Here is a 14,735-nt window from a genome sequence, read left to right as displayed (position 1 = left end):
CGAGGGGAAAATGCAAAGTCCACCAATGTCTTTGGGGGTAACCCACACTGCTGCGGCAGCGCGTTCTTACCGAAGAGTCGTCGCAGCATAAGGAGTCTCTTGTTGCTTGGTTAAGTGGTTACCATTCCCCAGATCATCTATGGGGACCTGTTAGATAAAATCATGCAGAAAAATCCAACTTTATGACTTGGTATCGGATCAAACCAAAGGCATGGAAGTGAAGTTTTAAACACCTCTGACACTTCTGCCCCTCTTTTATAAAGTTTTATTTCTAATTAACCCCTTGTCTCCCACAGTTTTTAACTGTCATCCATTAGAACTGGAAGTGAGGGGAAGCTTGGTGGATTACATTGATAAAACCACCTGCAGCAAAGAGAAACAGAATACCGGTAGACTTGAACTAGATTAGACAAGGGATTCAGTTTGCAGCCCTCTGCCCCATCCCTGGTCTCAGTATACTGTTTTCCCTTTGATATAGAGTTTTTTTTGGGGGGGGTCTGGAATTTTATTGGAAATCTGTTTTTCCCTCCTCCATATCATCCTATGAAACAAGCATTCTTTAACATTCTTTTGGAATTTTTTTTAATCCTATAATGAAAAATTTCATCATAATCACCTAAAGAAAACATTTTCTATCATAGAAATTAGAATATTCAATCTATAAGGTAGCATTTCCCCTTCCTCATGCAACTTTTATTTTGCTTCTATAAACTTTTACAGATAAAGCAAATGTTATTAATTAATTCAAATCAAATAAATTAATATTTATTAAGTGCCTAATATGTGCCAAGCACTGTGCTAATTAGAGCATTAAAAGGAAAAGTTAACATAATGAAAATATAAATTAACTTACCCACTTTCCCCATCACAGAAACATATACTTTTGAATAAATGAAATGATCTAAATTGTGATTTCAAATTAAATCTTTAAAAAGATAGTATAATTTGTTTATTGAACTTAAGGAATCAAGACTATTAAGGATTCTTTTTCATAAAAACATGAGACTTGTGAATTGCAAAAATATACCAAATAACTTTTTTCTTTGCTTTCCAACCTCATATTTCCTTGAGAATTGCAAAAACAAAACAAAAACCCCAAACCTTTAGCATTTGTAGAATTCATTAAAAAAAAAAAGTTTATGTAGTTCAATTCAAATGAGATAGAGGTACAAAATTAACATTTATTTTTTTTCTATTCTCTATATCCATTCAAGTCTTAGAAATTTTTTATTTGAAAAATTAGTTTGAATCCTGTTTGTCCTGCAAGGTAGGTAGCCCTTTTTCCAGATGTTCTGATTTCTCCTGAGATAGGAAAGAAAGCTTGAAAGATCTTATTACTTTTGAAGGTAGCTTCAGACCCTTAAGGAAAGTAGAAAATATTCTCAGTATTTTGGATGCTATTCAACAAAACATACTCAAAATCTAAATTTGGATTAAATTTATAAGTAACTGGGCCCACAACTTTTATCAAATATTTTCTTTCATTTTAACACAACTTGAAGACAGAAAAATCCTCTTAGTTTAGGGAGATTATGTGATCAGAAAATAGACTGAACAATATAATACTATGAAAATTATTTGGTAGGCTCAGAACTATTTCTAGAGAGAGATTTGAGAATTATGAAAAGTATTGGATGGTAGAAACCTTTCCCAGTTTCAGCACTTACCAGCTCTATAACCTTAAGAAAGTTATTTAACTTCTTAAATTTTGTTTTTTCATATGTAAAATAAGGGTTAAAAGTCTTAAACTATTAACATAATATGAAATGTATTTTAAAAGGCATTATATAAATTAAATTTCTGCTGTTTTCCAATAATTTTATCATTACCAAATAATATCCTTAATACTTAAAAAAAAATTAGGAAAAGGTCAATGCAATAAATAATTCAAAGATGGTTTTTAACAAGGTATTTGCTATACTTACTCCTTGGAGATATAAAAATCTGTCTTATTGACATATATATGTAACCTCTAAAACTGACAACTATTGTAGTTTTATGGAAAAAATAGAATTTCCTTAAAGACCCTCTTATGCCTTATATGCTCAGAATTATTTTTCTAAGTAATCCAGTATCAAGTCTATAGCTCTAACTGGGCACTATAAATGTTGCACGATCTTACCCCATCTCCCCCAAATATAGTAACCCAGCAAAAAAAATAAACTCTCCATAATCACAATCTTTTTTAACAACATAAAAACTTTTAAAATAAAGCACTAAAGAATTCCCATATCTAATTTGCAAACCTTTTAATTCTGCAATCTCCTCCCAAAAAGGTATTGGTATTAGTATTATTGATATATTGGTATATATTATATAATATACATATACATAGATACATGTAAAAAGGAGATTGAGGAGAAAGGAAGAGTTCATCTATCTGTAAGCCTTTTAATTTATATTAGTTATTCTGCATATCTCTCTCCTTATATAAATATACATGCAGGCATTTCCTATACATTTTATATAAAAGCATATCAATATATACCTATGTATATGAGATGAATCCTTGTAATACTTTCTTCTCTAGTATTTGGGATTGGCACTAGACTAGTTATTTGATGAAGAAAAAGTTACTTATTGGCTTTGGATTTCTATGCTTTTCCCTTTTCCTCCTCTTTTTTGATTTGGCTAGGTATTTCTCTTAGATGCAATCCAAAATACCCCCCAAAAATTCCTGCTACTGAACAACAACAACAACAAAAAACTGTTTATTTTACAGATTTTTTTTATCAACTTCTTTAGTCCATTAATTTTTTAAGATTCAAATTTTCACATGTTTTTAAATTTTAAACCTTTCCTACAAGTCTAAAAATTTATGCTAGCCTAAAAATAACTTTACTATTTATATTGGCAAGAGAATTAAATATTTTTTTCATTCCTTTTTCTCTTTTTCTTTCTTTCTTTCTTTTTGAATGGAGTTTTAAAACATAGTTTTGAATAGAATTCAGTTAAAAAAAAATCCTGGGCAGAGATAAGTACTGTTGAAAAGATAAGCCAGAATTCAAAGCTTGATATTCTTTAAAACAATTTGTACTTCCAGAAATACATTGAGCATATATGTTTACTTATATCAGGCTTTGGTCACATATTGATATCAATTATTCAGTTCCCTTACTTTGCATTAGATTGTGCAGCTAATTAAAAACAAGCAGAAAACATGGTCCCTAGCTTTGAGAAGATGCAAGTGTCAAGGGGGAAAATAGAAGAAACATATACAATTAGAAAAGCTCAAAAGAAACAATGACAATATAGGAGAGATGTATTATAAACACAGGGAGAAATACTGCTGTAAAGACATTCAAAAATTGAGTAAGTAAAGCAAACAGGTCATTTTAATCTGGAATTTTGAAAATCTATATCTCCATAGTCATAACTGATTTGTTTTTGTTATTTTATTTGGAGGAGTAGTTTGGTACAGTAGAGAGAGCATTGGAATCAACAGACTTGAGTTTTGGGGTGGGCTCTGACTCCTATTAGAAGGTATGACTTTGAATGAATTGTTGGATCTTCCATAACTCAAGCTTCTTAATTTTTATATGGAGTTAATATTTGTACTTCCTATCTTCCAAAGTGGTAAGGATCACATAGGATAGGCTAAGTAATGTATATACAATGCTTTATAAATGTAGCCAAGTGCTATAAAAATGAAGATTTTTATTAGTACTTTTCTCTTTTCATTGAGCACTAAATTTGGAGTGATTAACTTGGAAGTTTCTTCCTGGCTAGTTCATTATGTGGACAAGGTTGATATCTCTTTGATAGGTAAAGGTAACTTTCTTTGCTGATTTGCTTCAGTAAGAAGGGTTAAGTATATATATATGTCTTTAATAGAAAAAAAGTAGCAAAATCAAGCACTTGGTTAGAGGTTAAATTTTGATATGTCCCATGCCATGTCTAGTCTCTTTCGGAACTCTTTTACTGGTACACAAAATAGTCCATCCCTTAATCAAAGATTTACTTTCTTTATATTCTTTAATTAGATATTCTAAGAGACAGTATCAATATCTTATCTACTGAGCTTTCATTAAGGGGACTGGAGCTAGACTAGTTATTTGATAAAGAAAAAAAAAGGCTGAGGCTACTGAATAAACTCAAGATCCTAATACTCTTGCCTACCATTCTGCAATTGAAAACTCTAATTCAGGCCCATAAAGAAGAGAATAGGAAATGACTAAAAATATGGTTGTGAGATATTAAAATATTTAGCCATATTTTTTTTTCTTGAAGTAAAGCCCTTTTCCATCATTTCAACTGTAAATAAAACCAACAAATAACTTTGGTCTTCCATATATATAAGGGAGATGCTTTTGAAGTTGAATATGTGAACATGAATAGGCTTAATGCATTATTTTGACTCAACTAACTTATTGGTTTATCTAGATAAGTAAAGTTAGTTAGAAAGTCAGTCAGAGCAGTTTTTGACTGAAATAACCCAATCAGTTCCAACAAAACCAGTCTAGAAAGACTCAGTGGCCATCTTCAGATATACTATCATAGAGCAGACTAGTTTCTGTTATCAATACTTTTTTCATTTGTGGTTTTCACTGTGTAGGTCCCTTAACTAATCATGCCCTTGTATTGAAACCTAACACCATAGCTGTCTTTCAGCAGAGATCCATCACTGAGATGTTAAAAAAAAGTTGAAGGGAGAAATAATAGATATGAGCATAATAACAAGCTTTCAATTAAAGTGGGCACAACCCATCATTAGGGTAAATAAAAATTAGTTAAACTGTTGCCCAAGAAAGGACATTTAGACATGTCCTTTAAAAAATGTCCAACAAAAGAAATTTTCACAGAGGATAGAATATTAAAACTTGAAGCTAATAGAAAAAGAGAAAAAAAAAGCCTTCTTAATTAAAGATATCAATGTCTACTTTGGCCTAATTCAGCTTAATTCTGTTGTACAAGGTTTAGTGGTCAGACTCTTATAAAGAATGCAAAGGAAATGCTCTCTAGGTTTTTGCAGAGATTTTTAAGAAGGTTTTTTCCTTCCCTTTGCAGAAGCACCGGGAGAGGCTTTTTATTCATTTTGTAGCTCCAGAATATATGTTCCTATACTCTTTGGGGCTCCAAAGTCTGATGAAGCTTTACCTGAATGTTTCTTCAGTTTTAAAGAAGTTAATAATCTTGCTCTAGAAACAGGGATCCTATTTAATAGACAGTTTCTTCTGAGCTCGAAGTATCTTTTTAGTGTTAACTCTCCCATACCAACTCATGGTATAGATATACTGTGTTATTCTGCATCAAATTATTGAATTATCCTTAATTTGCAAATGAGAAGTCTTAGATGATCTCTCTTAAGGATCATATAATCAATGGAAAATGGAAAATGGATTTAAAAATACTTCAAAAGATTCATTTTCTCATGGCATGAACAATCTTTTGATTGACTATATCAGTATCTCCATTTCCATCACAGAATTTCATTCAGAGAATATCATTTTTTGGTACTGGTTGTATTGCTTCCAAAGTTTAAGAATAAAACTTGTTATATATTTTTAGTTGTTTATATAACTAACAAATTCACTTTTAATGAAATGGCAAGAGAAGAGCAGCATTACAAGGATTTCTCTGTGCCTGTCAATAGCATTGGACTATCTTGAAAGTCAAATAATCACCAAACTGTCTTCCTGAATTCCAGATATTTATAGAAATATGGCAACATATCATATAAAATTTGCATTTTAGTAAATAAGTAAATTATTTTCCTTGAAACTTAAACATGAAAGCTGAAAACTATCAACAAAATATGATTGAAATATGCTTAACTTTTAATGATGGAAATTTGGGGAAAGATTGCTTCAAAATCTAGACTATGACTTAAAGAAATAAAGAATAAATAGAAGAGTAAAAGTTGAGTATCTGGTCTTAGAAAACTTAAGGGTCCCCAAATGTAGCCTGTATTTTCATCAGCTATGAAGGCTTTTCTGGCTACAATTAGGAATCTGTCATTTTTACCTGTTTAACCCTTGCCTGAATTTTACAAGTTTCCTTATGCTAGATTTATGCATTTTTATATTTACATTGCTGTTCTATACATAATTCTATTTTTCTGTTCCATGAAAGATTTGTCCAATTGCACATGCATTTGTTGGACCCTAGAAAGATTCTTGTAAAAAATTAAAAAGCCCACATACAAATATACACATATATGCCCATGCATGCATACACATCATTATCTCCATAAAAAAAAAAAAAAAAAAAAAAAGATTTACTTACTGAGAATCTTCAGTACATCAAAGATGGGAGCTTTTTCCAGGTGAGCACAAATTGAAGTTCCTCCATGCGTTATTAATGAATATCATAAGATGCTTTGGATAAGAAAGGTCATCACCCTGGGGTCATGAACCTTCTGCTGAAGAGCCTTTATGAATTCTGTTAGTTAGATAAGCTGGTCCCCTTAAGAGAGATCCAGAGTCCAGGACTGGGACCTCAAGCCTTTCTACCTTGGAAGGACCTGTCTGATTTTACACTACACTGATTTAGTCTTTGAAAAATATCTATATATGTATATTTATATATATATGTATATATATACACACACACAAGCTGTAAGACTTAAAGAGTTGTTCAGCTGATAGCTGGGCTTTAAAAAGACAAGTAGGATGTCTTTCTTAGCAATGCAAAGCTGTAAGAGTCCTATGTCTCTTGGAAACTTTTTTTTCCTGGTTTGAAGACAAAAGTGGAAACTTGATGTTAGAGAACCACCACAACGGGGAGAATTTTTACAATAGAGCCAGCCCTTCACTCTCAGAGCCTGGAAAACCACTCTGAGCTGCAATGTCTTTATCAGCCAGCCTTTTCTGACAATTCGGTTTCCTGGCAGTTTGTTTTAGTCATCGGGCATTAGGGCTTCATTTTCGGCATGACAGACACGCATATTCTGACTTTTCCTACAGCAGTCAAGACTTGTCAAAAGCCTGTGGTGCTTGCCCAGTGCTAACTCAGAAGACGACTCAGGCTGCCCTTAGCAGGGTCTTGCCGATTCAAGTGTCTTCAAAGTACAATCGGCTCGGTTCTCCTCAGTACTTCGTAACTGTATACCCCGGCAAGAGCGCGTTTTAACCCTTCCTGCCCGGGGAGGGACCCCTCCTATTTACAGTGCTACCCCTCCTCCCCAAAGTAAAGCACCTATGCTAAGGGACAAAATCAAGTTGGTCCCTCTCTTTGCAGCTAAGAATACGCCCTGGGGGTCAATTCGGCCTTCTGGTTCTAGTAAGGAAAAGAGAGATGTCTTGTCCTGGGTCCACTGCCCTTACTTTGCAAGGGTCCGTTTTTCTCGGCTAGGAAGTGGCGGTCACAGTGTGCGTGAGCGCCTTACTGACCTTGACCGAGAGGTAGCCTCGGAGAGCCAAAGGCGTTTGGGGCTCGACAGCCGAGGGGAAGTACGATATGCAGAGGTGCGATTGCAAGCAAAGAAATATGATTTACTATTATCCGTCTGATAATTCCCCTGGATTTTGCGGTCGGTAAACACTCTACTATGCGCATCAAGTTGACCAGCTCTTCATAATTTCGGCCACAAGGTGGCATCGACCTGCAAACAAAATGGAAATACAGTAGAATTGATTAAAATCCTAAATTTTCTTCCTAATAATTGCCTGGCTGTCTCTGAGTCAGGGGGATGTGGATGGTTTGTGCCCATTTCTCCTATGTGTATTCATGTATGTTCATAACTGACACCCTAGTTTCTCTTCTCAGTTGCACTTCTTCCAAAATTCCTAGGCAACCCTCCCCCTCCCAGACAAGTACTTTAAAGTGGGAGGGGGGGTTGTTGCGGGATCTTCCGCCACCACTCTGGTGCTTGCAGCATCCTGCGATACTTTGGCTAAGGAGGAGTTCAGCTTTAAGGGGGCGTTCCCAAACCTGTCCATCAATCTCCCTTAGGCTCCCGAACTGAAGAAATACCCCCGACTCCCTACTCCCTTCTCCAGTCCTCACCATCTTGTTCTCTTGGAAAGAGCTGGACAGATCTTCTTCAAGAGGAGGTAACTCTCCCATCTCCCTTCAAAGGGGATTGATGGAGAGCGGGGCAGACGGGCGGGATAAGCAAAGGCAAGAGAGAAAGGGGAGAGGAGAAAGCTGGCGATCTCTGGGGAACAGCCGTGGGGTAGCTAAAGTAGGATGAAGTTGGGAGCTGGGGTCTCTTAGAGGCTCGACCTAAGGGTTCTCTCTGCTTTTACTGCTTTTAGCTGCGCTTTTCTGACTCCCGGGCTCGGGGGTTCCCGACGCTGCTCTTGGTCCCTGCTGGGACCTGAGCTGTCCAGCTTGAAGGTTTGTGCAAGTTGTTTAAAACCTCTTCTTATCTCTGGGGGTGAAGGAGGGACTTGAGAGGTGAGAGAACTTAGGGCAGCCCTGCCAGGCGCGACTAAATGTGGCTCTTAGTTTGCACTTCACTTTGTCCCAATTTCTTTTTTATTTCTCTTAAAATCCCAGGGCAGCATCCCCTGATCGCTTTTGGGGAAACTGAGTCTGTGGTCTTTCCCCTTCTAAGCAACTTAGCAGATGTTTGAGTTGGGGGCGTGTGGAGGGCACTTTGGGAGCAAGTCCAGTCACCTGATTATCTATAGCTGACAGTTTGTTTGAGGAGAGTGAGGTTTACCTGAAAGCTAGACTTTCAGGGACTAGACAGAAGCATAGTCCCATTCATCTCCGACGACCCCACCCAGAAAAACTATGCCCTCCTGAATGGTCCAGGTTAGTTATTGGGGATGGGATGAAAATGGGTATGTTGTAACAGGGATATTTAGCCCAGTGGTGTTCCTTCCCAGATGAGCTAGTGGGCCAAAGGTGTTTTCAGGGTTAATCTTGGCTAGATAGAGAGAACTTAACTTTGCTTCTTTCCAGATCTGATACCTCTCCTCATTATCTTCTTGTCACTGGTGTCATCCCTGTCATCACACAGATACCTGAGCTCTCCAGAAATAACCAGAAAATAACCTCTCAGGTGCATTGTTACCTGTTTTTACCTTTTGATGGGTGAGTGAATTATTTGTGCTCAATGTGTTTGTTCTTCTTTTGGGGGCTGCTAAAGGGATCATGAAGAAAGAGAATAAAGTGAGGGGTTGGGAGGTTGGTATAATAAGATATTTTCCTTCGTTTTATGGATTGAAAATGAATTGAGATTTATTAGGTCTGGTTAGACAATTTAATTTGTGGGGTGTGCATACAGGCAATAGATCTGGAGTTTACAAAGTCTGAGGTTCCCAGATGGAGAAATATCATTTGTTAGATAAAGTTCAGTTGGTATTTTTTTTAAGTCCCCTCAAATTTCAACTCCAAAGGATCTTAACTGTCTGTTTATATATTTGGGGGTGTCGGTTGCTACAGTAAATACTTGTCTTTTTTGGTTGTTCAGAACCAACTGTCAGCTGAACTAATTCTCTCTCCTACAGTAAAGTAACAGAATATTATATAAAACTAATGAAGTAGCCCCAATTTTGCATCTTAATTCACTTTTACTATTTTTGTCTTTTCTTTTCCTAAACAAGTAAATGGTGAACTATCCAGCTTGGGTGTTCATCAAAAAGGACTCCTGTAAATTCAGGATGACTTAGCAACTTGTGATTATATATAATTTTATTTTTAAATTTTCCGAGGATTAATTACACCATGATGTTTAATTGATTTAAAGGCATGGTTTTTATAGAGCTTCCCCCCATTTCTCTACCCCATTCCCTATTTCTCTTGTTGTTGATATGCTATTTTCTAAAATGTATATGTTATGTTATTTTCTTTCAGGAATGTGAAATATGTCCCCCCCTCCCACTCTTTCTGCTTTTCCTGATAATTCTCTTTGAAATTATCCTGAGTTGAAGATTGACTTTTAACCCAATATCATTGTTGATTTAATCAGCAAGATGGACAAGTGCTAAAAGGTATGATATAGCAAAAATATTCTCATTGATAGATAACACTTTCATTCAATACAGAAAGAATTATTCACCACAGAACATGCCACATAAACTTTCCCTTTTACTGACAATCATAATAGGTAATAATATACTTTATTTCTTCCATTTTTGCCATCTTACCGGTAAGAGTTAAGATCATAGATTTAGGAAAATGGGATTAAACCTCCCTCACATTACAGATGAGGAAATGAAGCATCACACAAGTTTAGTGACTTGCCCAGATTATACAGAATATAAATGGTAGCAATGGGACTTGAATCCAGATCCCATGATCTATTGAACCAACCATTAAAGCAATCCAAACCTAATAAAAACCTCACAAACAAACAAAAAGAAAAGGTAGAGTTATGACCTATACAAAACAAAGAAAAAAAGGAGCACAAATAATTAGTATGCAAAAGGCAAACTCCTGTTTGAAAGAATATGGGTGCAAGTATTTATACAATCTTGGCTTGCTCAAACACTGACTCCGAAAAAAGAAAAAAAAAAAAAGCAGAAGTCACTCTTTGGCATGACTACCAACCCCAAAAATCTAAATTAGTAACAAATTTGCATACTTTCTCTTTACAGGTTATGCAAGATTATCGAGGAAAATGAAGAGCTTACAGCCAGTTTTTGTAAACATACTTTACATGAAGATTGAACTTCTATAAAGAAAGATAACCAATTAGCACCAAAATGAATTACACATTGTTTCCCTCTTTTTTCAACGAATCTTTTCTTAACCATACAGACACCCACCCCCCATATGCACCCATTGAAGAGAATAAATGCCGTGTACCAGTAACCATGGTATTTACAATGGCATTAGCTTATGGCATTGTCATACTCCTTGGGGTCTCTGGAAATCTGGCCTTGATAGGAATTATCCTAAAGCAAAAGGAGCTGAGAAATGTGACCAACATTCTGATTGTTAATCTGTCCCTTTCTGACCTTCTGGTATCATTTGTATGTCTGCCCTTCACTTTTGTCTATACCTTAATGGATCATTGGATCTTTGGTGAGGCCATGTGCAAGCTAAACCCTTTCGTGCAATGTGTCTCCATCACTGTCTCCATTTTCTCTCTGGTTCTCATTGCTTTGGAGCGCCATCAGCTTATAGTCAACCCTCGAGGATGGAGGCCCACAAATATCCATGCATTTTTAGCAATTGCCCTGATCTGGTTCCTCTCTGTGGCTGCCTCCCTGCCTTTTGTGATTTACCAGGTGCTGACTGATGAGCCATTCCACAATGTCACTGTCCCAACCTTCAAGGACAAGTACGTGTGTTTCGATCTTTTCCCTTCTAATGTGCACAGGCTATCTTACACCACTATTCTCTTGGTGCTGCAGTACTTTGGGCCTCTGGTGTTCATTCTTGTCTGCTACCTCAAGGTAATAAAATACTTTTATTCCCTAAACAAATATTTTAATCTCCATTTCCCCCTTAATTTCACTAAACAGTTCTTCTGCCTGAGTTGGAGAACATTGGTATGTTTTTGTTTTGTTTCCTACAGATCTATATTCGACTAAAGGAGAGGAACGACATGATGGACAGGATCAGAGAGAACAAGCATAGAGCCCAGGAAGCCCGCCGGATCAACGTGATGCTTTTCTCCATTGTGGTGGCCTTTGCCATCTGCTGGATGCCTCTGACCATCTTTAACACGGTGTTTGATTGGAACCACAAATTGATCTCCATCTGCCACCACAACCTGCTGTTCCTCCTGTGCCACCTGACGGCGATGATTTCCACCTGCGTCAACCCTGTCTTCTATGGGTTCCTTAACAAGAATTTCCAGAAAGATTTGCAGGCTCTCTTTCGTTTCTGTGATTTCAGGTCCCGTAACGAAGACTACGAGACCATCGCTATGTCCACCATGAATACCGATGACTCCAAGGCGTCTGATAGGCAAGCCTGTGGTGAGGCCTCCCAGGGTCCTGGGGAGGAAGAAGAAGTCTGAAGAGGATCTGAAGTGGGTGAGGGTTACAGAACCCAGGTGACAGCTGTTTTAACACCAAGCACAACCTGTCACACAATTCTGTAACCCTCTCCTCCTCTAGGATGTGTGGCTTTGCCTATATTGTCTTGATGGTTTAGTTGTGGCTGTAATTGAAGTAAGCTCAGTATGTGCAGATCTTGGATTTACTTGTGTCAGTTGTTTCTGTCCAAACTCTCAATACTTACGGTTGTATAACGTATTTGTGAAACAAATATAGGAATATATAAGACATAGATTACATTTACTTCAATGGAATATTTAACAAAAACTTGATTAACAACATATATATAGATATAGATATTAATAACATCATAATATTTTCATTAATGATTCTACACCCTGTAAAGGAGACAAGAAGGACCATCCTGAAAAGAGTTCATTGACTTTGAAATCATATAACGTAGACTACTGCAGAGGAGATGCAACACTGGCATCCAGAATGTGAGATTTTTTTTTTAGGAGAGAGATTATTTTTTGCCAGTTAAGACTGGTCTTAGTACCCATCTAAATATCCATGTCTTTAATACTAATTGATTAGATAGAATCTGATGCAACATTTCATGAAAAAGAAAACAAAATCATTTCTCAACTGTTAGCACAAAAAAATAGGACATAGACACATATTAAATGAAATCTTTCCATGACTCAAGATTATTTTGTAACATGACTACAAAAATTCTTCAGAATAATTAGAATAATATCTAAATTCTTATAATTACAAATAATATACAAACATATACATTTGAATGGAAGAGATCTCCTCCAGTAGAACCTGTTTGCTATTTGCTAAAAAGCCTGGAATGTTACAAAATGATAAGAAAGGGTGCCTATATTACATTGAAACACCAAGTATCATGTAACACTAAGAGACAAGTAAAGGACCCTTGGATACAGTAATTCAATCGAGGGTGTAAGATAATTACATAAAATAATTGAAATTCTTCATATCTTGTATGCACTTCTAAACAATATATTCTATTGAATGTTAAAATGACTATGTTAACAACTGACAAATATATATACCTATATACTCAATAGATGTACACCTATCAACATATACCTAATTGATGTATCTCTATGTTGGAATGATTATTAAAACTAAGAAATAAAGAACTTAAGAAACCAGCACATCAAGAAACCAAGAAACATTTACTTGGGAGAACACCACACATCCCAAGTTATTTCTATAGACAACCTGTAAAACATTGGAGTGTTTGGTTTGAAAATCTTGGACAATTCTAATAAAATTGATGTTGCATTGACTTAGTAGTTTGTCTCTTTTACTCTGGTGGCACTTTTTTTTCTTTCCCTAGGGGAACAAAAAGTTTTCTTTTTTTAAGAAACACACTGATCTCACCCATCACTATATTTTTATCTTTGAAAAAACCAAGTCTTTGTTTTATTATATAGAATTCACTTTCATGCTAAACAAGATAGCTATAGTAATTTGAAGAAACTATGTATCTCCTTGCATCATAATGACTGCAGAAACTTTCTTATCCCCATAGAAAATAATCAAAGTCTGGTCTTCAGATAAAATATTGGCTAATTTGAAATTAAAAACCTAATACTGACTTAGACATGTTGATTCTGGCAGAACATGTTAGCATTTTCCCCTATCAAAACTTAGAATTTGAAAGTACTTAATATAGTTCTAATTTAAAGTACGAATAAGGAACTCCTTTTTTTTTTTCCCCTTTGGTAACATTGCTACTTGAGTGTGGCACTTACAATGTGGCTATTTGTCAGTTCACTTAGTGGGGATGATCACTTCTAGGATTTGCATTCCAAGTTACAGGCAGCTAGCTCCTTAACTATGAACAATTAACTACCAAATACTTCTCTTTAAGTTCAAGCATTGCTGATTTAGCAGGTTAGAAAAGATTGAATATGGTTAATATTATTATCAGTTCACTTTTATGAGCTCATTTTACAATGGAAAGGCATTTCACTCACAGCAATCATCTGAAACAAGGAATAAATAAGAACAGTGACTTACCGGACTAAGGTGCCCTATAAGTTTAGTAAGTGGAAGAGTGAAGACACCTTATTTTTGATCTTTAAGTCTACTTTTCTTTCAACTACATAATGCTGAACACAGGTTATCAGAGGCAAAGAAGGAAAGATCAAACTTCAGAAATGCTCAATTACATTCACAGTGTCTTCCCACCTTAGGAGATTTAAATGAAAAAAATTGGGGAGATTCACATTCCTCTTACTTCAATATAATTAATAGATTGAATGGAATGATCACTGAAGTCCTTTATAATTTTTCAACTATATGATTCTAAAATAATAATTAATAATCATTCACAGTAGGTTTGAGATACATTCTTAATGGAAATACCTATTGTATAGTGCATATTAAAGTGTGCTGCATTTTCTTTTAAATGTCTGTTCTTTACACAACTATTTAGGCAAAACAGGAAAAATTAATACATTTATACTTTGTAATAGAGTTATCAAAATAAAAGTTTGTGTCTACATAAAAAGAGTAAGGGTCTAATTTATGCTGTTAAATAGAAAAGATTTTAAAGTTAAGACTACTGCTGCTTTGTGCTAATGAGATTTGGGGGCTCTCTGAATTCAAATTGGCTTTTCACTCAACTCCCTGCTGAATGAGCAAGGCATACTTGTCATCCTCAGTGGAAGGTCATTGGGTTCTATATGCTTTCCTGACTCGGGCTTTCTGGCAAAAACAAGGATTGATCCTTAAATTCTTTGGAGGAGGGTCATGTTTTATTCTGATACGTTTTTTATTCACTGGTGCATGCCATTCTCTTTGACCTCCTATGCCCAATAGCATGCCAAAGGAACAATTTCAAGCTCATGA

The 14,735-nt window shown here is 35.6% G+C and overlaps 2 protein-coding genes across 6 annotated transcripts in view; one reads left to right on the top strand and one right to left on the bottom strand.

The window, feature by feature from the left end:
- Positions 1-14,735, bottom strand: part of NPY5R (neuropeptide Y receptor Y5) — a 162,964-nt gene that overhangs the window by 16,032 nt on the left and 132,197 nt on the right. For all 5 annotated transcript variants that reach the window (XM_031941522.1, XM_031941524.1, XM_031941521.1 and 2 more), the window contains 2 exons: positions 6,226-7,543; positions 71-147 (listed from right to left, as the gene is read on the bottom strand). In XM_031941522.1, coding sequence (XP_031797382.1) covers positions 71-89 — 19 coding nt within the window. In that variant the 5' untranslated portion in view covers positions 90-147; positions 6,226-7,543. The remainder of the gene's footprint in view (positions 1-70; positions 148-6,225; positions 7,544-14,735) is intronic.
- On the top strand, positions 7,777-12,456 carry NPY1R (neuropeptide Y receptor Y1). The gene is made up of 6 exons (XM_012552131.3): positions 7,777-7,994; positions 8,199-8,280; positions 8,854-8,985; positions 9,748-9,884; positions 10,491-11,294; positions 11,417-12,456. Exons 5-6 carry the CDS (start codon positions 10,599-10,601, stop codon positions 11,861-11,863), a joined length of 1,143 nt encoding a protein of 380 aa, XP_012407585.1. The 5' UTR covers positions 7,777-7,994; positions 8,199-8,280; positions 8,854-8,985; positions 9,748-9,884; positions 10,491-10,598; the 3' UTR covers positions 11,864-12,456.

The sequence above is a fragment of the Sarcophilus harrisii genome, chromosome 6 (assembly GCF_902635505.1).
Source record: "Sarcophilus harrisii chromosome 6, mSarHar1.11, whole genome shotgun sequence".
NCBI lineage: Eukaryota > Metazoa > Chordata > Mammalia > Dasyuromorphia > Dasyuridae > Sarcophilus > Sarcophilus harrisii.
Note: the sequence above shows the minus strand (reverse complement) of the source record. Positions and strands in the feature narration are given on the sequence as shown.